A 25,123-nucleotide genomic window follows, 5' to 3' on the forward strand; every position below is an offset into this window, starting at 1 on the left:
CTCCTGAAGAAATCAAATGCAAGAAATACACTTGTGTGGTCATGGACTGTGTCTTTGTGCTTGGTACCGAGCACAGCCTCCTGCTAAGCTTCAAGCAAACACCACACATAATGAAATTTCTCACACAGGTAAAACATTTCAAATGTCCCTGGTATAGAAAASGAAATTATTTTGCTACTGGAATCACAGACAGAGGGCCCAGGTAGGTGATACACTGACCTCCTCCATTCTCACAGAGCAAGATAAAGGTCTGAAATGTAAAACCCTGAGAGTGAACTAGAAATATTTCCACCTCAGGTCTAATAAATTTCTAATATGAAGATAAAGTTCAGTGGAAGATCCTGCCCTTTTCTAAAATCAACATTTAATATTATCACCATAAGAAGAGAGAAAAGAAGGAAAGAGCTCCAAAAGGAAGCCTCAGATTTGCCCAGTGCATACAACACTTGTCAAATAGCACTCATGGGACACAGGTTGAAGAAGTGTTAGATAACCTTAAACCTGAAAATATTCCCATTTAGGTTTTTCTAGGAGGGGACARAGGCTGACTCACCTCTCCCTTTCCCCATCTCCTACAATAACACCAGTTCTGGTTTCCCTTCCTTTCCTACTCCTGACAATGTCTCACCCACCAGCCCAGGCTCTGGGCAGAGGGGGGACTCACCATGGCTCAAGAATACCTGGCAACAAATTAATTCTCAAGAATCATCTACATATTTTCATTGTTTTAGTCCACTTCAAAATGGAAGCATAAAATTTTCAAATACATTGGCGGTAGAAATTCTCTCTTTTCATTTTGAAAAACTTCAATTTCTTTCCCCTTAACAATCGGCTTGGAATTTTATATCACTCTGTGTCCTGGTTTTATTTGTAATAGTAGTTCACAATATTTTGACTAACATTAGCATGCCAAAAAAAGCAGCTGAAACAGCCTTTTGTTTTTATTTTGAAAACTAGTCTGACAGTGACTGGTTGGCACATATAATTTCTTTTACTAGAAAACAGTATCTCCTAGACATGCTGGTAAATGCCACAGCTTGAGACAATTGCACATGTTGTTAATAACAGCAGTGCACAGCGATAGGAAGTGATGCAAAAAAATCATAAAAATAAATACAGCTCTGAAACGAACTTCGAGAAGTTTTTCAATTCACAGTTATTTCCCTCATGGGAAATTATGTAAAAATAAATACATTTTTCATACTCAGTGTCTATTGTGGTGAGACATTTCCTATCAGACCAGAATGGGGATCCCAGAGGGTGGCTGAGCTCCGTGTCCCATAGTGCCACTCATGGTCTGCCCTCCCTGTGGGCTGCCAAGCCCTGCCAAGAGTCCGACTGCTCCAAGCCCAGCTGCCTTGGAAGGAAAACCCCCAGTGGAGCTTTCAAATGCCCAAGTTCAATTTATAACCTTCCTCTTCCTCTCACAGTGCCCCGCAGTTGGGCTTATGGAGATGAAACTGCAGCAATGACTGCTCTTCCATCTGTGTAGATGGATTCTCCCTGCTCCCGATTCCCATTTTTTTCATGGACAGTACCTGCCTATCCCTGTCCTCGAGGTATGAAGCTCCAGGGCTGAGCCAGACTGCCACGGGAAGAAGCCAGTGAGCARAGATATTCTACATTTATCAGCCATCTCCAACTTCTCACACACTCCATGAGCTAAAAGTGCCCCTCTTCCTGTCTGTTTCACCCATATTCACTGCAGGTCAAACCTCAGTGTAAAAGATGCCAGCCACCTTTTCCACAGAAACGCTGCTGCTGCTCTTCTAAGAGGTGCAATTCCCTGCTTCAGCTGATGAGCTTCACCAACGTTGCCCAGGAACTGCCTTCCTCCAGGCATCTTTGTGTGTCTGACATGAGCTATGCCTTAGTCATGTTGCTGATCATTTTATAAAGAACTTCAAACTATATAAAGCTGACTCTTATCTCCAAGAAACCTGTCCTCTGAATCTACACCTATCCAATTTTGCCTGCACCTCRGCTCATGTGGAAACCATGTCTTGCTAGGGAGAAACGCTGAATCTCATGGGAGCAATCCTGATGCCTGAGGTAATCCATTCCCTCCCACTAAAATCATTCCATGAGYATGGCTCTTGGTCAAACGTCATCCAGCTTTGTTTTTGGAACAGAAATTCGGTCTTTCCATAAGCGGTTCTGCCCCTCCAAGATGAACACTTGGGATGCTCCCTGTGGGATGGCCTTGCCTGCCCTCAGGCAGCACAGTCCTTCAGGCTTCTGCAAACACAAAGCCTTTTGAACTCTTGGGTTAAAACAGCACTTCAACACCRGCATTTACGCCCAGTGAAATGTTTGCAAGGAGCAATCGTAGCTTTGGGGTTGCAAGGCGAAATAATTAAAAACAAAAGGGGAGGAGAAAACACTATTTTAACTTCCTGTTATGGAAGCTCCTCATTCCCTGATCACCCCAGCTTCCTTTATCCTCTGAACTTCTTCCAGTTTGCCTTCATTGGTTTTGAAACGATGATTAGACGTGAAAATAAATTATTTTTCCCAACAAAATACATGGTTTATATCTAAGAAGATCTGGCTGTCTCAAATATTTATTTGAAGGGAGGGTGCTGAACTCTGCTAAAATCCAGGCACAGGCCCAGGGAAAACACAAAACTTTCCTAATATAGCCACAGAATCTTTTTGATAATCAGAACAGCTACTGCTTTACAAGTGGAGATGCCCTGAGTAGACAGGGGCTCACAGACAAACCTGTGCTCCCTCATCTGCAAAGCCAAGATGGGGAAAAAAGATTTGGGTCTGGCAGAGATCCTTCCCTGGGAGCAATCACAACCTCCYCTCCTGGGACTGTCAGAGAAGCAAACGGATGCCCCTGTCTTAACACCAAGGCTCACAGTCTGCCCTGGTCCAGGAAGGGGAAATAGCAGCACAATTGCAAAAATAAACCCCTGGGAAAAAGCTGTTCAGTCCTCTGAGCTCAGAGAGGTTGGAAAATAATTCCATGTCAAAATACAAGTAAGGCAATAATTCCACGTTCATCAAATACAGGGAGGAACACCCAAAAGAAAAGGCAAGAGATTTTCCCTCTTCAGCATGTCTGCAGACCGAATTTCTCYGGATTCCTGGCCGGAGACTGCACACTGGGTCTCTCAGGGTGCACAYGTGTGCTCTCAGGGTGCATGTCTCCTGTTTCTTCCTTCTTCATTCTCTTTCTGATTGAAGGGAATATCTGGGCCACAGCCATCATAAAACAGAATTTTTTAGATTGGAAAAGACCTCCAAGATCAGCAAATCCAACTGTTGACTCAGCACTGCCAATGCCACCACTAAACCATGACCYTAAATGGCACCTCCACACATCCATTAAACACCTCCAGAGATGGTGAATCCATCACTGCYAYGGGCAGCCTGTTTCAGTGCTTCACAACCCTTTCTGTGAAGAAGTTTCTCCTAATATCCAAACTTCCCCTGGTGTATCTTGAGTTATTTTATCTGATCCTGTTGCTTGTTACCTGGAGAAGAGACTGACCCCCACCTAACTACAGCTTTCTTTTGGGTAGTTTCAGACACCAATAAGGTCACTATTGAGACTCCTCTTCTCCAGGATAAACACCCCCAACTCCCTCAGCTGCTCTTTGTTTGTTCTGTGCTCCAGACCCTTCACCAGATTCTYTGCCCTTCTTTGGACAYGCTCCAGCACCTCAAAGCCATTCTTGGGTGGGCCTCAAAACTGAACACAGAATTTATGWGCACCAGTACATTTCATCATCCAAAGACTGCATCAGACCTCTGCACTGTGCATTGCTCATCCACCCACTCCTGCAAAGGATTCTTGTCCAAAAAAACACCAAAACTCAACTTCCCCAAGGCAGTCATGTGTCATGACAGACAAACTCTGTAGCTGGTTCTGTTGCAGATGTGCCCCTGTTCACTGGCACCCAGTCCACAGCACTCCTCCTAGGTAGTAAGAAATGTAGGGAAAAGAAAGAAAGTGTGTTTTCCCCCACCTGCTCTGCAAGGACATGCTCCCAAACATGAGCTCAAGGACTTGCAGGTGCRCTGCATTTACATTCCTTTGACAATGGCATGGCCACACTCACCTTTCAATTTCTTCTTTCCAAATTTTAATCCAAATAGAGACATCCCAAAACTTTATTTTAGTCCAACTCCATGGAACTTCTGCAAGAGAAAAGAGAAGGTAATTCAGAACACGTACCTGTAATGGGGCATGTAATTCCATCCCCAAAAATGTGTGAAACACTCCTAAGCACTGTGGCCAACAGCTACAGTTTATCATCTGGAATGTTTTAAAACAYAAAAYAACCTTAGGTTTTCAGGTTACACCSCATCAGTGGGCTACCTTACCTTGGACATGCTGGTTAGCTCATCTCCTGACATGGCACAAAGAAGGGGCGGTGGAGGACAGAGAAAAGGACATTCCCACTACATTGGTGCTCTATGAAAATGTGAAATACATATGCAGGGCTTGTACTTAAAGTACAGAGGAACTGTGTGTCTACCCAGAGCAAGACCAGCCTCCTTGAAGAGGAGGAAGCAGCGGGAAGCACTGGTTTCCTGTAAATCCGCCTCTGCTCAACACGTGCTGGCTCACACCGTTATCCATTGCTGGTCATCCTGCATGTTTGGGGCAGACTRCAATAAAATTTCACCCCCACTGGCTGCAACCTGCCTGGTCCAGAAGCCTAAAGCCAGGCAACAGAAATGCATGTAAGGCCCTGAATATGTCCTGATAGACAGGGAGGAATTGAGCATTTAAAAAAAAAAATCACATCAAAACCAGCTGGTAGTGGAACTTTCAGTGTCCCAGTCATCAGACAAGTTTATTTAAAGGWTTTGAAGGTGATGTTGGTGTTGACAACCCAGAGGATCTGTGAACATGAGAAAAGCTGGCACTGCTCTGTGACCAGGAGCCTGAGTCAACAGGAACACTGCACCAGTCGCTTAAGTGGTCAGTGWGCCAAGCTGAGGCACTTGAGGGAGTCACAATCTATCTAGAACAAGTTTCTAGGTGACAGAATGTAGCTTTTGCATTTYATCCTGTGCAGAGCAAGGGTGCCTAAGGAGACAGGTATAGCAAATATATCATATTTTGGAAGCACCACCTGMAAAATCAGCTTATTCCACTGCCCAAAGGCAAGGCTGACACAACACCACTAGAGCTAGCCTGGGCTTCACATATTTTCAGAAAATAAGGGTAAACTTAAAAGAAAATGCTAGAATCCTTGCATAAGACTGTATCTATCCCAAGCTTCTGCACAGTTCTCTCTCCAGATATTGTATTTAGCAGCTGCAGTTTAGTGTGAATTCAGTGAAGGATTTGGAAGCCTCTTTGCCCACTCGACTTGGAAGAGGTCCTTCTTCTATTCACTCAATCCAATTGTTTCTGCTCATCGTGACAAATGCTTTGGCAACACCTCTCCCCAAAATTTCTCTGCCCATGACACTTAAATATGCAATATCACATCCTAAACCTTTCTCAACCTGGCAGACCAAACTTACTTTCCATCCCTGACCTCAGTCTATCACATTCAACATATTTCTTTCATGTTTTAGAATTACTAATGTGTCTTACAAAATCTTACTATCTAGGACAGAGGAGCTTCCCATAAGATGATGGGAAGGGTAAGACACACTACCCACACAGAATTAAAAACCTCAGATTTCCTAAAGCACCAGGAGCAACACATCTGATAATCACTAATCTGGTAATCCTGGCAGCACAAGGGTGCAAGAAGGGCACTCAGGTGCAAGAAGGTTGACTGGTTGTAATCAGAATATTGATGATTACATGATCCATACGAACTCTAGATTTTGCTGTATTTGCAAAACATTTTAGAAAAACAATAGTCACTGTTCACTATCAGCACAAAGCTGAAAAATGTTGACTGGCTGTAATTATCATATTGATGATTRCATGATCCATATGAACCCTGAATCTTCCTGTATTTTCCAAACATTTCCAGTTATCAAACCTCTCTCAGATGTGTACTCAACTGACATGGCAYATAATTTCAGCAGAGGATGAAGAAAGGATGTTTGTATTTTTGGCGTAGCAGAGACGAGAAGGTGGTTATAAGCCCTCTTTCAGCGATAATAACATGAAACAAACAACAGACTATCACATCTTCCAAACAAAAACCTGAAACTTCCTTAAGCTCTGACACATGGCTTTTGTTAATTATTGTGATTCTTTGAACCCTGGCTTCTGGTGGGACTACAGCAAGACAAGAAGACTGAAACATTAACACTGTTTTGATATGGAAGGCATCTCTCACAGCTTCTCAGAGCATTAGAACAGGATTGCAATCATTCAACATCTTCACTCAGCAGTAAATTTAATTTACCATCATGGCCAGCACAAACACTCTTATAGGCTTTCCATTCCCACAAAACTTTAYCTTTTAGGGCAGACATGGGAGATAACTTTGCCACATCCATTTGTACCAATTACATCTCCAGTATGCCATTTCCACTGCACAATCCTGGCATACCTGGTCCCTTAGTTAAATCCCAGGAGTTACGAATCCTTCCCAAGCTGACCTGATCCTTTAGGCAAAACTCAGTTCCTGGCTTGCCCAAACCACAGTGTAATTTGAGAATGTGTCAGTATTCAATGGGCACACAGACAATGGCATTAAGGSTTGGACACACCCCTATTGCATTCAGGTGTACTCTTTATTTTCATAATATTGCAAATATCTTCCTTTGCTGCTTTGTTATTGACTCACACACCTAATCCCCATGCTTCTTTACTGAGGAAAGCCATCTCACGCTGGCTGTAGCTTCTGCCTGCTCACACCCCCTCTGTGACAGCAMACCAGCACACTTCCAGGTGTCTGTTTTCAGTCTGAGAGTTCACTGACCACCGGCTACCAGTGTGAAAACAAGCACAAGCAAGTAATGGTGAATTTGTCCCCTTTGGTGGAGTGACAGGGACTGCTCCTGTTTGTCTCACTTATCACAGTTTGTGCAGACAGATGTGCTCTCTTGGCTGACCTTGGCTCCTCTTGCCTTTCAGTCCCAGGTCTTTCTTCTTTTAGACTCTTCTTTTAGACTTATTTTACACTCTCAATTCTACCTGAAGGGTCCAACCTCTTCAGACCAGTATTTATCAACAACCTCTCCCAGAGTTTTTTTTTTTTCTTACAGATTTTGCTTGTAGTCAAAATTCATGCCCCTATTCAGTTTTCTTCACTTCTCTATTTTTTAAATCTGACATTCAGTTTCCCTTCCAAAATTGCAATGATGGGTCATCAGCCTACTATCAAGCACTTCCATTTTTCATTAGTTTTAATTTCTCTTTGTGCTTTCTGGGAAAAAGAATYATCTCGGGAAAAAAAAAWWATCTCATTTTTCATTTTTGTGTGTCATTAAGTACTTAGCAAATTTTGGAAAGATAATTTCATAGCCTCCTTTTCCTGAATTAATTAAAAACCCATAAACACAAAAAAAACATTCTAGAGTCAGAAAAAAGGCCGTTTCCTGTTTGTCATAATTTTCCCTGGCAYAGCTATGGTCAAGCAAAGTGAAGCACTGCTTCTGACTCCTCTTGCTGCTTTCCACAGTTTGTGTAAGCCCCTTTGGACTCTTTGTTGYTGTTGTTCCATCCTCCACTTGATTTTTCTTTTTATTTTCTTCATTTCTTTTTACCCCAGGTACTCTGCACTGTTCCACAATCAACTGGGGCTCAGAGGATTTGAGCACTCAAGCAGGTCCAACCCCTCAGATTAACTGCACACATATTACTTCCCCATGTTKTCAGGGCCTGTAGCAGAAATTATTCAAAGTTCAAATTCCCAGCTCCTCATTTATGGGGAATTGGGGTATAAGCTACAAATAAATTGCCCTGTCTCACCGTAGAATGCTTTTGTACCTGYAGGGCTCTGTGAACTGTCTCTCCACTGCTTACACATCTGCAAAGACAATTCACCTGCTTTATGGCTACTGACAGCTCGATCACTGGCTCTGGGTATTTCAACATCCACAATGAAAAGCTGCTTTGACAGGTTTTGAATAGGGAAGGGATGTTTTCTCACAAGCCAGATTCAGCAGTATTTAAGAGGGACAGAAGGGGTCAAGGCAATCCTACAGGCTGGACAAAGAATGGATTGAGAGCAGACCCGAAGAGAAGGGCTCGAGGAGCTGGTGGATGACAAGCTCACCAGGAGCTATCCACGTGCACTCACAGCCCAGAGAGCCAAACGTGTCCTGGGCTGCACCCAGAGCACCGTGGGCAGCAGGGGAGGGAGGGGATTCTGCCCCTCTGCTCCGCTCTGCTGAGACCCACCTGGAGCATCCAGCCCTGGGGACCCTGCACAGGAGGGACAGGGACCTGCTGGAGCCAGTCCAGAGGAGGGACACCACMRTGATCAGAGGGATGGAACACCTCTGCTGTGGAGACAGGCTGAGATAGTGGGGATTGTTCAGCCTGGAGAAGCGAAGGCTCTGGGGAGAWCTTAGAGCAAATTTTAGTTCTTAAAGAGGCTACAGCAAAGCTTGAGACATACTTTTGGCAAGGCATGTAGTGACAGGATGAGGGGRAATGGCTTCAAACTGAAAGAGAGTAGGCTGAGATTGTAGATATCARGAAGAAATTCTTTATTGTGAGGGTGGTGWGGCCCTGGCACAGACTGCTMMGAGAAGCTGTGGATGCCGCATCCCTGGAAATGTCCGAGGCCCATTTGGATGGGACTCTGAGCAACCTGGGATAGTGGAAGGTGTCCCTGCCCAGAGCAGGGGAGTTGGAACAGGATGATATTTAAGGTCCTTTCCAACCCAAACCATTCCACRATCCAAWGCCTTGGCTYRAGAACACAACTGCAAAGCTCCTCCTGCGTGAGGGGCAAGTTACGAYGAGCTACAACATGTGGAATTTGTAAAGGTTCACTGAGGGCTGTACTGTGAACTGGAAGTGGGGCGAGACATTTCCCACCACCACAATCTTGAGTGGCAAAATGAGAAAAGACATGGCACAATCTGGAAGAAAGCAGAGCAGATGTTGTGGATGGAAAACACGTCTCATTTCTTGGCCCCRTTTCTCTGGACAAAGGTATACGATACATCAGGTTCAATGATAAATATGAATCAGAACATACTTGGTGCCTCTGCTCCTATCACTTCATTCCCAGACTCTGTGAAATGATCCATGTTAAATACAATCWTTTTTGGAAGGGTTATTTTAATCCAGATCATGGGGTGTAGTTCAGTACAGACTGAAATTCCTGCCCAAGCAGTGGTCGTATCAGATCTGAGGGGGCAGCCAATTGTGCTGTAGAATGAGAAGCAAGCACCCAGAAATGAGGGGGAGTTAGTCAGAAGAACAAGATTTCTCAGTTTTTCCACCAAATATCCTGTGGTATGTACACACACAAAAAAGTTTAACCAACCCTGTGCAGGTACAAATTCAGAAAGCGTATCATGCCTCCACTCACCTTTTTATGTCAGGTCAGGTTTTGCGTGTCAGTTTATTTTTTTTTTTAAATTTGTGTTCAGCTGATATAATGATCACTAACACCCACAGATCTCAGAATTCTATYATTTTTCAGGCTAAAGTATTAAATATCCAATCAATAACTCAACATACAAGAAAATAGATCCCAAGCACTGAGCACCATGACAGAAAAGGCTGAAAACTTGTTATTGCCCATTGCTCTTGGTGGAGTAATGATGTTCAACACCAGGTCTAAGTCCCTAAATTTTGAACATATATCACTTTACACTGGATTTGGAGGCAAAACTGAAAAAATATTTCAAGTCCATTATGTCCTCAGCCTCCCTCTGTTGCCACATGTCATGAGTCAGAGCTGGACATCCACGTTCACTCCCAGGTACTGCAAAGGACATCCCAGCGCAGTGTTTGCCAGGTGAGTGTTTGCTCTGGGAAGAGCAGCGTAAAGGCCTGGCACACCTGGCACAAACTGACCTTGCCATGTGCAACACAAAGGCATGTTTGCCAAGGGGCCCCTTTGAACTACAGCTGTACTGTTTCAGTCAAATTTGTATTTGGTCAAATTGTATTGGTATTGTAATGGTATTATTGTATTCAGTCAAATATTGGTTCCAAAGAGAACAATGCATTTGCTTTTCCCTAACAAAAGCTGATGCAAAAATCTCAGCCATTAAAAGTAATTAGTMCTAATCATCTTTCAGCGCTGAAATGCATTACTATTTGCATTTCTCCACCCCTCCTTACATCCTCTTGTGTTTGAATACCTCAAGAGCAAAACAGGGAATAGCATGTGTTGTACCACTCCCTGCTTTTCAGACATAGAAAGCGAGCTGAAGGGTGGACAACCAAAACGTGTATTTTGAATCCCAAAACTAATCTTTTTCGGGACTAAAATCAGATTTGGCAGAATAAAACCCGGAATAAGTTTAAGGCTCTGTAAGTGGTCACTCTTGGCATCAGTTTACAAAAGGAGAGCAGACTCCGGCTGAAATCTACTGACTCGGGGCAAAGAGCTTGAAAGTATCCCTGAAAGCTCTCCGCTTTTTCCATACCTGAAGAGGTATCCTGGATGAGGTGAGCCAGCCCTACCTACAGCTATTTTCTGGTGCTGTTCCAAGCTAGATATATACAGAAATCCATGAAACTCTGCGTTCCCACCCCTACACTCAAATGTGCCAATGCAATTAGCTGTAATTGCTGGGAAACAGGCTCAGTCTGTTATCTGCCACGTCTTAAAGTAATGATCCAACATCCTCCATCTGTCTTCATWAAAACACTCTTTAAACCGACACCAGGATGGCAGTCAAAAAAACTGCATTCAGCTCCTTTGGGTAAGTTAGTTGCAACGACGCTCAAGTTACGGATCAACAGCTGTGGCGGAGCGGGTTCCCAAAGAGAAACGCAGTCTGATCCCTTTGAAACAAACAATAGCAGCTTCCCCGGTCGGCTGCCGCTGCTCCTGCTGCTGCTCGGAATCATGCACAGCTCAGCTCACTCCACCCAGACGTCTCTCAACTCGCCCGTAGGAAAAGCTCAACCCCCCGAGCGCTGTGATTAAGCTTCGTCAAAACTCTTGGGTCCCGAAAAAAAAAGAAAAAAAAAAAAAAGCCCCACAAGTTTTGAGCCCCCCGAAACTGGCAGGGAAAACAAGCAAGCGGAAGGAAAGCATTAAATCTTACCCTTGAAGGCTTGTAAAAGTCACAACAACAAAGTTGCTGCCCTCCATAGCACTCCGGTACACTCCTCTCTTCTCATTCACACGCAGCTTTATCCCCTCCCAAGACAGCTTCGCTCGCAGTGGCAGCGCCAGGACATTCACCTCAGGACGCAAACCTTATTTATCTGCGCTGTGAGATGGGCATCGCKGGTCCCCTCCGACACCCTTAAAATCCGCCGCTGACTCGCTCTGACATGCAACGTCCCGACAACTACACTTACTCCAACTTCCCTACTTCTTACTTCAGTCACTGGGCTTGGCTCCCTGCCAAATCCTTTTTTTTTTTTCTTTCCCCCTTTTCTTTTTTTATATTCTGTTTCCTGTAGATAGGGAGAGTGTAGTAGCTCCCTTAAAAATAAAATGTTTCAGTGCTACAAACTGTGAAAGAGTAAAGCAGAAAAAGCAGAGCACCTAGGCTTGGGGAACCCCAATTAACTCCAGAGGCAACAGCTGCTCGCTTCACCTACCTCCTGCCGACGCGGAAGCTCTCAAAAAGAAAGCGAGAGAGTCAAAGAGGCCAACATATCAAATTGCTTTCAGAAAGGATGAACTTGGGAAGGGATCCATTTCTTAGCAGCAGCCCCTCTCTCTGTGTCCGTAACGCTGGAGTTGGTCAGGACTCCTTAAACCCAGAGACACAGTCCTACAAGCTGATCCCAAGGCTCCACCTCACCCACTTTCCAAAGTTGTGAGTAGCAAAAACTGCAGAGAAAAGCCTCATAGAGCACAATTGCATAACCCAACCACAGAACTTCCTCCAGCCAGCCAGAGAGGATTGCTTCGGTGCCCAATCGCTTGCTCATCCCGAGAGCGTGACCTTCCCTTGCCCTCTGGGACACCTGCCTGGCCTCACTGTGGTCACGGGGACCCTCCTCACCAGAACCCCCCAGCACTCTCGTGAGCCTTCCAATCTCCCCACCTCTTTTCCCACCTTCAAGGAACAAAATATTCTCATTTTTTTCCAAGTTGTGAGACCCTTCACAACACAGTGCCTTCCTACATGCCATTCCTCGGGCATTTCACCTCCAGATCAAAACTGGGGCAACTACAACTTTAATCCACTTCTGACTTCCCTAAACCTGTGAATAGCAATTATTCTTAAAGCACCGTATTATTTACATAGTCGTGTTCACAGTATGCCAGGAACATCTCCATATTGTGACAACAAAAGAAACTTYAATATTTCTATGTGTATTTGCGTGGTTTTTTTTTCCCCTCAGCTTCTGAATTTTCCTACTGGGAAATTCACGAATGCTGTTAAAATTAATTTCAAACCTACCCACTTGAATGCATTAATCAGCTGATTAATTATAGTAACACGAGAGTCAAGGCTTTGCCAAAGAGTATTTTCTAGAAAGTGAAATCTTCTGTAGTCCTGTCAAGAGGAAAAGTACGGAGGTCTCTGGAAGCTGCAGTGGCAGTATTCCAGTGGTCATGAAGRTTGAGATTCAGTGACAATGAAGAGGACACTCTAGCACCATAAGCAATTTCTGAAAGAAGAATATGAGTTTTTCCCTTTGCCATGACTCCAGGGTTATTCCAAGSTACACCAATTTGAGACAATGATTGCTGAATTGGCATCCTAATTTGAATACACAGTATCCACACAAACAGCCATCATGGGACATGGCACAGGACTGATCTCCTCAAAWCCCAGGTAATTTTCAGATTATTGTAACCTTGATAGCATCTAACTGGAGAAGAATTTCCCCCTGCACTAGCCATTTCTCGTGTTCTCACCACCCACACCTCATTTCAACATCAACAGCCCAAGCATCACATTTTTTCTTGCAAGCAAAAGTACAAGGATCTGGATTAATTTCAGTCCTTCTACATATTTGGAGAACCCCTTGGTTTTGCCTCATTCTGGAGTTTTCCTCCTTTTTAAAACATTCATCTGTTTATCTTCATGACATTTTAATATGTTGGTTGATGACGAGTCATTCTACACTACTCCTACTTTCTTTGCTGCTGTCTTTATACTTGCTTGTTACCATTTTGACCTTGGCCACAGTCACATTTTCTTTCCTAGAKTTAGGTTTATCTCCTTCCTATGACATACAAGTGGCACCAACCATAAAGTCACMCAGCCTTGGGGATTGTTTAGGCTTTAAAATAGCTAAAAGTTTAGTAGGCTGTTTTGTTAATGATTTTTCTTGGCACTGAAATCCACCTCACATACATTGGCCATGACTTTTCCCCTCAGCTATGCTTTCCTTGTGGACTCCAGTGAACCCGCTCACACAGGGAGGCTGCACACACATGGAATTGCTCASAAGAGCAGGAGTGACTCAGGGTTGTGAACTCAGCTCTGGGTTCTCTTGTCCTTGCCTTACACTTTGTTCCCTGGATAGCATCTTCCCAATCACCACACGATTTACATCCTCCGTTGCAGATGTCCAAACATTCCAGAGAGTGCTGCAGCATCTCTTGTTGGAAGTTCAGTTCCTGTATAAAGGGTGTAGACTTATGTTGGGTGTCTGAGTGTCCACTGGCAGGGGGACATGGTTTGGGTCAGAGATTCAGCTGGACGCTGCAGCAAGGCAGCAGTGACTTACTGTGATCTATAGCGGTGGGAAGAAGTTAAATCTGTAGCTTTTCCAGTGAATGAGCTGTTTTCTTGCCCAGGCAGCCTCCTCCATACCTTGCTCCTTCACCTTTGAATCCTTCACTTTCCCCACTGCCCACTAGTCACAGAAGGCTAGCTAGAGTGGGATGGATTTAAATTCATGCCAGTAAGAGCTTATCCTAGGGCTGTATCTTCTAGTTGTTCAGCCTCTGCGGCATTTCAGCTGTGATCAAGATGCAAAACTGGAGCCTCAGTGACACCATTTTAAGGGGTGCTCTCAGCCCACCCTACAGATCAGATTCTCTCTCCCTCCAAACAGCAAAGCTGACAGAGYAGAGGATCCTCTCTGGAGCACCCACAACTCAAACACGTCTGATGACCTAGTAAGGCTTTAAATGCCTTAATATGCCATTGATTAATTGGAGAGAACCAGATAATAAAAGAGAAACAGCAGAGAAGGACACACTGGAGCATCCCACAGTGTAGGCTTAAACCAAATGGCAGTCCTTGTGAGAATCCTTTCCTATGATAATGACATTTTGAAAATTATTGTCATCCTGATGCTTTCCCAACGATCCAGTGTGGTTYACAAGGAGCACTGGCAGTCTTTGCCTTCCCTTATTGTTTTGTAACTGCAGTCTGCCACTCCTGAACTGCAAGGTTTGGAGTGTGACCTGCTGCTCTAGCACAGCTGGCACCGCTCTCTGCAGAGGAGCAGCTGTGGCTGACAAGCCAAGCTGGGCTCCTCACGTGCCCAGAGCTGGTGCAATCTCCAGGAATCATTTCCACCCACCCAACCTCATCTCTATCTCTCCAACAGTACAAGTGCATTGCTCATCCCAACCATGCCAGTCACTGTTCCAGAAAAGCCTCTCTACATGGCCCTGGAGGGCTTCCTCACAAAAGCCAGCCTCCCCAAAAGCCAGCCTTAGATGACTGAATCTCCTCCCACAGCCTACGCTTTCCTAGTCCCAACTTTCCCACTAGCCCTGACCAGTAAGGAGCYCCTTGTGTAGGGGAGGGATAAGTAGCCTACTTCACTATGGGGGCCACTGGAACTTCTCTTGTTAGGAGCACCTGCAATGGGTGCAAGGAGTCAGATTGGCCATCTTGTCCCAACTGGCCTTCCTGTGAGAGAATCTCTGTATCCTCTTACTGTAAAAAGTCAGTGTGGGATGCGTGAGAGACACAGRACTGAAAGGAACAAATTGGGACAATATTGTCCACCCCTTGGATATGAGAGAATGGTTTAAAAAATGAGAATGTAAGGAGAACATCCAAGTGATAAATTGCTGTAGTCCAGAAAACACTAGCACAATCAAAAAGTGAATGATGAAACACCCAGAAGGTCCTAAAATATACCATATCACATGTGAAGTGCACTGACAGTGTCCTTGATCCCTGTGGAGGATGTGGCAGATGAAACTGTCCTACTGGCAGCAGAAAGCACACCACAACTCTGCAGAGGAAGRGAAAATGAAATCCTACATGTTCCCCTTATCATGACCTGCCAGTGGGTGGAAAATGAAATGGGCAGAGGAAGGTAATGGTCATGAAGTGATCAGCTGCCCTGGGGCTGTCCTTGCCTGTTGGGAGCTACTCTGCTCATTTGGACACTCCAAGGAATTCCAGAATTCTCTGGACTCCTACCTGCATGCATCCATCCCTCTGGGTATAATCTGAACTGTGCAGCTCTGTCACTGAAGGTCCACATAGAAGTATTCCCACACTTCACCATTTACCCCAGGAGCTGTGAGCTCTCCCTGTACACACCGCATGGAAATGGTCAGAAAATCTCCTCTGTGAGTGTGTGTGGAATAACATGGGTCAAATCAAACTGACCAGGACATGATGGAGTGCCCCTTACCTGCAGCAGGGAAGGAAGGATGTGTGGCTGRAGATGCCTTTTCTCCACCAACACCCCTTGCCCAGTATTCCAAGCCCTTAACAAACAATGGCCAGATAAGGAAAACCAGGAGAAATCAACAAAGGCCCAGACTCAGGTGTTTAAAACAAAAGCAACAACTTGCTCAGGCAACTATCAATCTCATCTAAAACAGAAATTGAAATAGTGTCACTGAGCAGTTACCTTAGCAGCCCATAGGAAATGCAACAGAGCYAGAAACATTTTGATCAAAGAGCTTTCATCCAGGTTCAGCGGCTCACATTTCACTGAAGCGCAAATAAAACTGCAGAAAAAATCAATTCTGCAGGGAACAAGGCCCAAGGCTAACTAATTTCTGAGTCCAGTTCCCACCAGATTTGGGATCTTGTGTTTACAAACTCTCTTCTGGCCAAAAACTTCCCTGCTCTGGTAGGGAAGAGGCTGTTGCAAGAGAAGTCTCCGGGGTACCTGAAATATTCTCTGTGATCCCGTGAGAAACTGAGTGATTTGGTGAACCGAGATATCGGTGGGAGCTGATGGACATCCACCTGTCTCAGTATTATGTTCCTGGAGTAAAAATCTGTGTCTCTTCCTTTTGTCCATGACACCAAATGTGCACCAGCATAGGACAGGGATCAATCGGCTCCTGCAGCAAACCCCGGAGGTGTCCACAGTGCATTTCACACCTATTTCCTCATCTTCACCAGTGAAAAAGAGGGGAATCCCAGGGGGATGMTTGGGAGGGCTTGTTAAAAGCTAATCACACCGATGTGAATAGAAAAAAAAGAAAAATCAGTAGCTGGGGCAGCTCAGCTCATCCGGAGGAGATGCCCTTTGTGACAGGGATGTTGCACAAGGCTGCCATGAAAAAGGCTGCAGCTGCCGCACACACACTGCCCGTGCCTGGTAACACTTCCAACCCTGTCTGCTCCTCAGATACACATGGAAAACCCAGCTCAAACCACCGAGGAATTAGGACACCCCTCAACTGGACCTCATGGCTGAACACACAGAGGAAATCCAGCCCATGTCAAACCACTTATTACAGAGTCTTCCTGCAATCTTCCATACTTTTCTGCACTACATAATATGTATGGAAAGGCTGGGAAATCCCTGGATATGTATGGGGTAGATTGCTTCTGCATTCCCTACAGCATCAGCCAAGAGATCTGGGATTTATTTCTTTAAGTTCTTTGTTGTTTTCATTACATATTTCTCTGGCAGTCAATTATCCATCCCATGAAAGATTTAGCGATGTTCTGAGAGAATTCGTGTAAATATCATGTCACATCCATTATGCTCCTAAGCTCCCAACCCTAATTCCAAATTATACATCCTGTATGCACGAATATCTGTACTGTCTGTTTTGCAGGTTAAAATCATATCAGTCCTGCCCAGAAAAATGTAGAGGCAACTTGCTGCCTTCCATGAAATTGCCCCTAGTATGAATCATCTTTTATATATTTTATTGTGTTATTTACTGAATCAGGTGTTCCAGGCCTGGTGAGATTAGCCTGRTCTAGTGGAAGGTGTTCTGTCCATGGCAGTGGGTTGGAGCTAATACCATCTTTGATGTCCCTTCCATCCAGTTCATTCTACAATTCTATAATTAGGTCCTTGTACTATTATTATTATAGCTTTTGATGGCTATATGGTGATAAGCTGGCCCACTTCAGAGAGATCAGAGGGCCTTTTTCACTTTCGGGATGTACAGCAGGACAAGCATTCCATGGGTCCATGATCCCAAAAGGAGATGTGAGCACAGTACAGTAGGACAGAACTGTAGTGCTACAATAATTTGTAGTGCTGATGTCTGGGACTGGGTGACTTCTTAACCTGTCAGAACCCAAGTTCTGTGAACTCTGAGAAGAAAAAAGAAACCCCAGTCTGGTGGCAAAGGAGCATGGTCAGGAAAAAAGAGTCATCATATAAAACAAGGCCCAGGGAGCCTGATGTATTGACAAGAGAGAATTTGGCACCCCTCTGGAATATCAAACTTTGGATAATTAACCAACAACCTAAAATATCTGCACTAATACCATAGGCCATAAATAGACACAAACCAGTTTATTTCCCTGGATATTTCCCCAATAAAACTGCATGACATTTTAATCGACAGTTTGCACTTCAATTGCAGCACCACCTTGGCAGCAAATAAACCATATATATCCACAGCTCTGCCAGCACGCCACAGCACATGCCAGCTCCCAGCACTGTCAGCCTTTGCTTTTATTCAGTGCAAGTTTAATTTATATCACATTGTTCCTGCCTCTGCTCTCCAGGTATTTAACATCAGTGCACGTTTCTTTGCCCGGCTGAGAGCAAAGCCCTGTGCCATTCCCACCTCCATGCACATGGACAGTCAGTGTTCAGGTAGTGAATTCCTATTAATTGGGATAGATGCTGTGGATGTGAATCCTTCTGCAGCCATGTGAAAGACAGGAACAACCTGGGGCTTTCAGGATGTGGTGTTAGAGTTAAGGAGGGCACAYTCCTGTCCCAAAAATTCAGGAGAGCCTGAAGAACGCAGCAGAAAAGTCAGTGAGAAATGCGCAGTGCACACAGCCACAAGGATGCTGGGGTGTAGCTCATTTGAGGTTAATCACTGACATTTCTGCTCTTGGGGTATGATGCAGTATCACAGAAGGTCCCTTTAAAATAGAAGATAGATGAAAAGGAAGACAGATATTTAAATTAAACACTCTGTTCCCAGTGTTATAATTTGTCATACCACTTYGGGTTTTCATGTGCTGCTTAAGGGTTAAGTAAGTTGTGGGGCACATAAAAAGAGAAAGCATTTGCTGTTTCTGATGGAGTTTTTGATCAAGGTTTTGTTGGTGTATCTCCAGAAGGCAATGACACGCAGCCTGAAGCTGGTAATGTGCTAATGAAAATATACAACAAAAAAATATTATCAAAGACTCTGGGACTAAAGGGAATRAAGTAAGGTTTCAGCAATACTGTGCAGCACCAAATGCTTAGTCAGGAGAAATAAAGAAAGTAGTTTCCTCAATAAGGAAGTAAAAAACCCCACAAAACCCACGTCCCTTTATCTTGGTGTGGCACTGAAGCATAAAAGCTCAACAATTTTTGGAGCCTCCTCCCCACAAGGAGATAGATAATCTTCAGATAATCACAGGATATCCCAGCTTAAAATAATAGAAAGAGAGGTGGAAACTGCATGAGGATTAGTGCAGACAATGAGAAACTGTGCTCTTAAGCAAAATCATCAGGGTGTGTTTTGTTATTTTAGGTTATTTTTTGTGCTGTGTTCCATTATTTCCAAATCTGCATTTTTAACTTTCTTAACAGCTTTTAACATGCAAAGGGAACCTACAAGAAGACTGGAGAGGGACTGCTGGCAAAGTCATGCAGTGATAGGACAAGCGGGAATAGCTTTAAGTCGAAAGGGAGGAGGTTTAGATTTGATATTGGGAAGAATTATTACTGAGAGGGTGGTAAGATATCGGGAACAGGCTGCCCAGAGAGGCTATGGAAGTGTTCAAAGCCAGGCTGGATGGGGCTTTGAACAGCCAGGCCTAGTGGAAGATGTCCCTACCCACGGGGACATGGAAATAAATGATTTTACAGTTGTTTCTAACCTAAACCATTCAATGATTCTATGGTTATAACCTTGAATCTTAGCAAAGACAACATGTTCCTCATTCCAGAGGTGTCACAACTCAAAAGCAGAGCTCTGCAAYGCTCTGCCTGTGGCCCAGCTCCACACTGGGTATCCCCCATGCCCAGCTGCCCATGTAACTGCTTGGGCCAATGACAGCAAATATTCACAGGGCTTGAGTTAAGCAGAAATGTCTTCTGAGGACTGTTAGTATCTGGCCAAGCTCCCTGGGTGAAGCCAARTACTAGAAAACACATGTAATCCCTAAAGACTTTGTAAAGATGGYGTCATCAGAACAGAATAAATGTTTTGTGTCAGTAAATGGAAGTCATAATTTCTCTTAGAAAAGAGAGATTGGATTAGCACTGGGGATGAGAGTGGTACAGAGATGTAAATAGGTCAGACAGAGGTCTGACTGTTTCTCTGGATGCCATCTGCTTAACAGGTGGTGTGTGCCCAGSCAAGCACTTGCATTTTTTCCTACCACCATTTTTGGCCATAGGAGAAAAAAACCGAATTAAACACAAAGGGGGTAGTCAGAGGAAATGTCCCAAGTGAGTTTGCAGAGCATGTTTGGGAAGAGCATATTTACATTAGTGCARAAAAAAAAAAAAAMCGCTGAGAAAAAATGCTGTTTGTAAACCAAATAAAGAAAAGCACATTTGCCTGGCCAGATGAACTGCAGCACAGCTTTGCAGCCAGGGTGGATCAGAAATGAAACTTGTGACAATCCAGAGAATGACAATTTCTGGCAAGCACACAAAGTCAAAAGTAGTGTCTGATGTCCAGCTGGAGCTGGGAAATCTCTCTGGCATGTGGTGAATTTTTGCTTTGTGGGCTATACCTTGAGACTCTCAAAAATGCCTGGGACATGAGGCAACCGTGCCAGTGAAACATGAAATTTAAATAGAGCAAAGTGTATATKGCTTCATTAATCAATACCTGATGTAGTGGAAAGTTTTTGGATGGATGGTTTCTTGGAAACTTGTTTCAGTCTGCAGCTGATCTTGCAAGTGTTTCTACAATTCTGTTCAGGTTTTTGGTTTGTGTTTCAAGTCTTCTGTTTGTTAACGAAACAAGAAGAGSCCTCCATGGAGGCTCTGACATCACTTGAAGGAGAAGAGTCAGAAAAGGGAATTAACTTATGGAACTGTGAAGGCCAGGCAGCAGAGGAAAAAGGATTCACTTTAGGAGCATGGCAGGATTAGGAGAAACAGCCCTAGAATCAGACAYGAATTTAAAGACAAAACCATTGCTTGATTGATAGAATAGTAAGGAAAAGCACAGTAAACCAGCGGATTTAATGTGGGATGCCTGTGTTTGCAGGCAGCAGAGCCTGGAGGTTCCTGAAATGTATTTGGGAAATCTGACACAGGCAGTGAGGCATCAATTGATCTTGCATCAGACAAAGCTGTAGAGGATGTTAATCAGAATAGTCATGGTTTGCAATCCCACAAATAAATCAGCATCTGTTTCAGTTTAYGCTCACATGACAGGTCCTACAAACTACAGCAGCCCAGGAAGAGATAAATATCAGTTTGGATGGCTTTGCTGTGGGGGAACACCCATCYCAGCCTGTACAGATGCAGAGGTTTTGGGAAAAAAACACTCAGAGGATACATACGGCTCCAAGGGTGGAGGGGTCTAGAAAACAAGGGAGAGCAATCCTAATTGGAATGCAAGACATCACTCCCTTGCAAACATGCATAAATTAAGCAAACCCATTGTTCTGATTCCCCTCACACCTGTACCGGTATCTTTTGTACTCTTGTAAAGACAAATCTGTACATTTAAGATGGAAAAGTAAACCAAGACTTGTTTGYCCAAGAAGTGAAACGGCAGGTGGGGAATGCACAGGCAACATTTCACAAGACAAGGAGAGTATCAGTTGCACACAGCAGCTCTTACAGAAGGGCAGGGGAAAGCAAGTGGAGGTCTTAAACCAGCAGGTAAATCAGATTTACACCGAAATTTCAACCTGCAGTAGCTGCACATCCCAGCAAACTCAGACACAAGAACAACGGAGCAGGAAGGAAGCGATGGATGAAGGAGCGACTGAATCACCTATGGAGGCAGGCAGGGAGCTGCACAGGCCCCTGGAGTGAGTCAGGGGAAGGGAAAAGGAATCCTGTTTATCTACGGATCACAGCCCTTTCTACAGCCCTTTCACTGCTCCTGCCTGGWGTACGGCACAGGAAGCACTGGCAAAACCAAAACATTCCATTAATGTTTAAACTGTGAAAATCAGCTTTAAATWTTTAATTATCAATGTAGATTAGATACAGATCTACAGACAGTAGAGCAGAACTCACCTCTTTGACTTTTCCTGGTGTGTCAGTCTCAGGTGGGTTTTCCTCCTTACTTTGACACCACTTCACAAAAACCTAATCCTGCTCCTCCTGCAGCCAGGGCTGAGCACATGCAGATATTTATGGGTTCCAGACTGGACCCAGAGTGTGAGGAGCTGGGCGGGCACCCAGACTAAACAATGCCAATATAACTGTGTGGAAGGTGAGTCCCCACTGAGCACAGCGTCCCTCTAACACAGACAATCGACTGCCTGGTCATAAGTCAGGGACCTGTCTTCTCTGAGAGAGATAAACCATTCCCAGTGAATCTGGGAGTGTGTTTCCTGGCTGATTTGAGCAAATTAGCAAATTAGCCCAATCTTTGTTTCCTTCCTTMCAGTGATTTTTGTTTTGCTTAAGCMTGGAATAGTGACTTTCAGGAATGCAAAACTCTGTGCAAATCATGAATAAGCTAACACCTAGAACCAAAGCTAAAGTGCAGTAAGTCACACATTTGACTAAACAGAGATCCACAGGGAGCTTTCATCACTAAGAAAAATAAGCCATCARTTGTAAAGGAAGTAAACAGTTACTACAGTACTGTGAATTGCAGCGCTGCCTTCCAACTTAATGCTGAGAAATTAAGAGAGGGTCTTGTATCTTATACACCCTCTGCTTTCAATACTGATTTTGAAGTAATTTAACATTTGCAGAGTTAGGTAGTGCTGCAAGTTCACTTTAGCTAAAACAAAGATTCCTTCCCCCATGGCTTCATTTAGCAAAATCTCCCACTGGCTTTTATGGGACTTCTTTTGCCTGAATAGTCCGGRGCAGAGAGAGAAAAGCAATGCTTTGTGAAAATCCTCCTTCAATACATGCTGAAGTGTCTCACTCCTGGGCTGAGAGTCAAAATAGTGCCAGATGTGAGGAAACATCAGAGGACTTTTTATGTCAGATGACCAAGGATTTTGGGGGGGAGTGGTGATTTTTCTCAATCGTGCTTTGGATATGTTTCCTGAGAGAAAGACTTAGCAAAGTCTTTGAGCATCCAGGAGTCGACATCAGCCTTTTGCAGTGTGTCACATAMTGCCCTAATGAAACAAAAATAACTATGCTAAGAAAAGACTGTCCAGGAGAACCCTGAGGCTGTGATTTCTATATAAGGGTCTCACACAAGTGGTGGAAATGCTTCATCCCAGTCTCATACCSTCCAGCTTTAGAGGCAGTGAGACCATTTATCACTAAGCACACTACAGGCCAGAAAGCAACTTGTTAATTGGCCCATCTAGCAGTTTGAGCGAGGGCACAGCTCCTCCMGGGACAGTCAATTACTATGCAAACCCTTTCATGGAGGCCTGTGTTTCATGTCTTGTTAAATTAAAATGCAATTGCCAGTAATGATGATGGGGAGAACTCMGAGCACCTTCCACAGAGGAGGAGAGCCCAGCTCCACCTTCAGAAATTTATAGAGAGAAGAGAGGCCTGGATCCAAAGGCAGTAAAATGAACATGTACTTTCCCACTGACTTTGGAGAGTTTTGCCAAAGCCACGCTGCAGTGGCCACAGTTTTGCTCTACCTTTGTGTGTTGCTGACAGGATGGGGCTGGAACTACAAACAGAAAACTCTTTAACACCAGGCTCATCATTGAGAGCCAGCATTTACAGATGGAGTAATAGCTCAGTAAAAAAAAAAAAAAAAAAAAAAAAAAAAAAAAAAAAAAAAAAAAAAAAAGGTTGCACAGGGAAAACTAGCTGAAATCTCGAAATCTGGGCTTCTATGCAAGTTTTAACGCTTTTCTCTCAGAAGAAGAAATGAAGAGATCGTCCCACCTGGCTGTTGCGTCTTCTCTTCCAGCTGGAGCTGTTTGTCACGACGAGCAGGAGGGATTGTTTTCAGCACCATGCAAAGAGCCGCAGCTCCCTTTCAAAGCTCCCTGGACGGTTCCCCCGCCGAGCTCCTTGGCCGCAGCCGGGAGGTGAATCCGGCCAGGGAACACCACCCTTTCCAGGATCCAGACCCCGCAGGAGTTTCAGGATGTCTCGGTGCGCTCCGTGTCCTCGCCGGGGACTGCRAGGGGAAAGGCAAAGTTCCCGGGGCTGTGGGTGGAACGTGGCACCGCGTAGCACTGAGTAAATAAAAACCTTGGACTCGGGTGTGACAGCAGGTATTACAAAGGTTTCTATACCATAGGCAGGACTCTATTTCATCCCGGAGAAACGCAGCCTGGAAACCCGGTGGTGCAGCCAGACGAGACCTTGAGCTCAACTTTTGGCACTCGGGAGATTTGTCTTCTTGGACAGCACTCAGATGGAGAATTTCAATGACAAAATTTATTCTTTCTTGCGGATCAGACTGCCTCCCATAAGGAGGTATAAAATGCACGCAACTGCTGTGGGATAGTTGCTTGTTTGGGGAGTTTTATGGCGCCAACTACAACAGGATCCCGAATTCACGTTTATTGGATTCCATGGTTATGAGGAAAAAACATGTAGGTTCAGCTTTTGACACAGTTTTTTTTGTTTTGTTTTGTTTGGTTTTTTTTTTTTGTTTTTTTGGGTGTTTTGGGGGGGTTTTTTTTATTTTTTTTTTTTTTTTTTTTTTTTTTTTTTTTTTTTGTTTGTTTGTTTGTTTGAATGCCCTCTTCAGACTAAATAAAATTTGTACAAAGATAAATCTGGGATAGAAAAGAGACAGAACTAATCTAAAAAAGCCACCTAAGTACAACGGTGATAGGGTGCAATATGAAAACTTGTGATAAAATTAAACTGTCTGAGTAATGACATTTATCTGCAACACCAGTATTGCATACTTTCCAACAGTTTGATAATGCAAAATTCCAGTGCTAATTCACAAGCTTTGATTAGCTTCTTTAAAGGTCTTCTTGCCGCCTACTTTCAGGTGTAATGACACCTTCTGCCTAAAATATTCCAAATTAGTGTCAGGTTTTAAAAGATAAAGATTTTTTTTTTCAAAGAAACTTCTTTTTTAAAAAAGAAATTATTCCTTGCAATATGCTAAATTATTGAAGCAGAAGCCCTTCTAAAAGGTAATTCACACCTTCTTAACCAYCTTATCTGTTTGGGGTTTTTTTGTTCTGTTCTTGGTTAATGAAAGAGATTCATCAGTGTTCCCTGCAGCCTTTTTTTCAAAGTAAACCCATTCTGTGGCTTTCTGTGCAGCAGACTGGATTGCAAACACAGCAGTGAAAACTTACAGTTTTATATAAAGATCTCCCAGTAGATAATGAGCTGTGTTATGACTAATAGGGTCATGTAGACATGACCTAAAGAAGGAAGGGTAACAGCCCGAGCAACACTGAAATGAGACTCGAATCCCCTCTCACATCTGTCATAGATCCTGTGTGAGTCAACAAATGCTGCAGTGCTTCTCTTTCCTTATTCGTGAAAGGGAATAATAAAGCCTCAGTTCATCAGGAGACCAAGGAGAAGACACTGACAATTGCAAGGTGTTCAGAGACACCCCAGTGACACCTCAGAACGTGAACATTTCTAAGTCTCTTTCATGTAACAAAAGCAGAGGCTGTACAAAAGTCCTGTTCAATACTTTTTTTTTTTTCCCCAGTGGGAATAATCACATTT

The 25,123-nt window shown here is 44.0% G+C and overlaps 1 protein-coding gene across 4 annotated transcripts in view; it reads right to left on the reverse strand.

Annotated features, from left to right (window-relative positions):
- The window catches only part of LOC130575601 (phospholipid-transporting ATPase ID-like), an 82,531-nt gene extending 60,912 nt beyond the window's left edge, over positions 1–21,619 (reverse strand). The window contains exons 1-2 of one of the 4 annotated variants that reach the window (XM_057369597.1): positions 21,548–21,619; positions 4,074–4,152 (exon numbers count right to left, since the gene is read on the reverse strand). In XM_057369597.1, the coding sequence (XP_057225580.1) occupies positions 4,074–4,116 (43 nt within the window). In that variant the 5' untranslated portion in view covers positions 4,117–4,152; positions 21,548–21,619. Of the gene's footprint in view, positions 1–4,073; positions 4,153–4,338; positions 4,411–11,121; positions 11,589–11,626; positions 11,854–21,547 lie in introns of those variants that run through there. The other 3 variants (XM_057369596.1, XM_057369595.1, XM_057369598.1) reach the window with 3 other exon arrangements.
- Between the last annotated feature and the right edge of the window lie 3,504 nt (positions 21,620–25,123).

This window comes from Malurus melanocephalus, unplaced genomic scaffold, assembly GCF_030028575.1.
Source record: "Malurus melanocephalus ecotype Western Australia unplaced genomic scaffold, MMel_1.1 scaffold_113, whole genome shotgun sequence".
In the NCBI taxonomy this organism is placed as follows: domain Eukaryota; kingdom Metazoa; phylum Chordata; class Aves; order Passeriformes; family Maluridae; genus Malurus; species Malurus melanocephalus.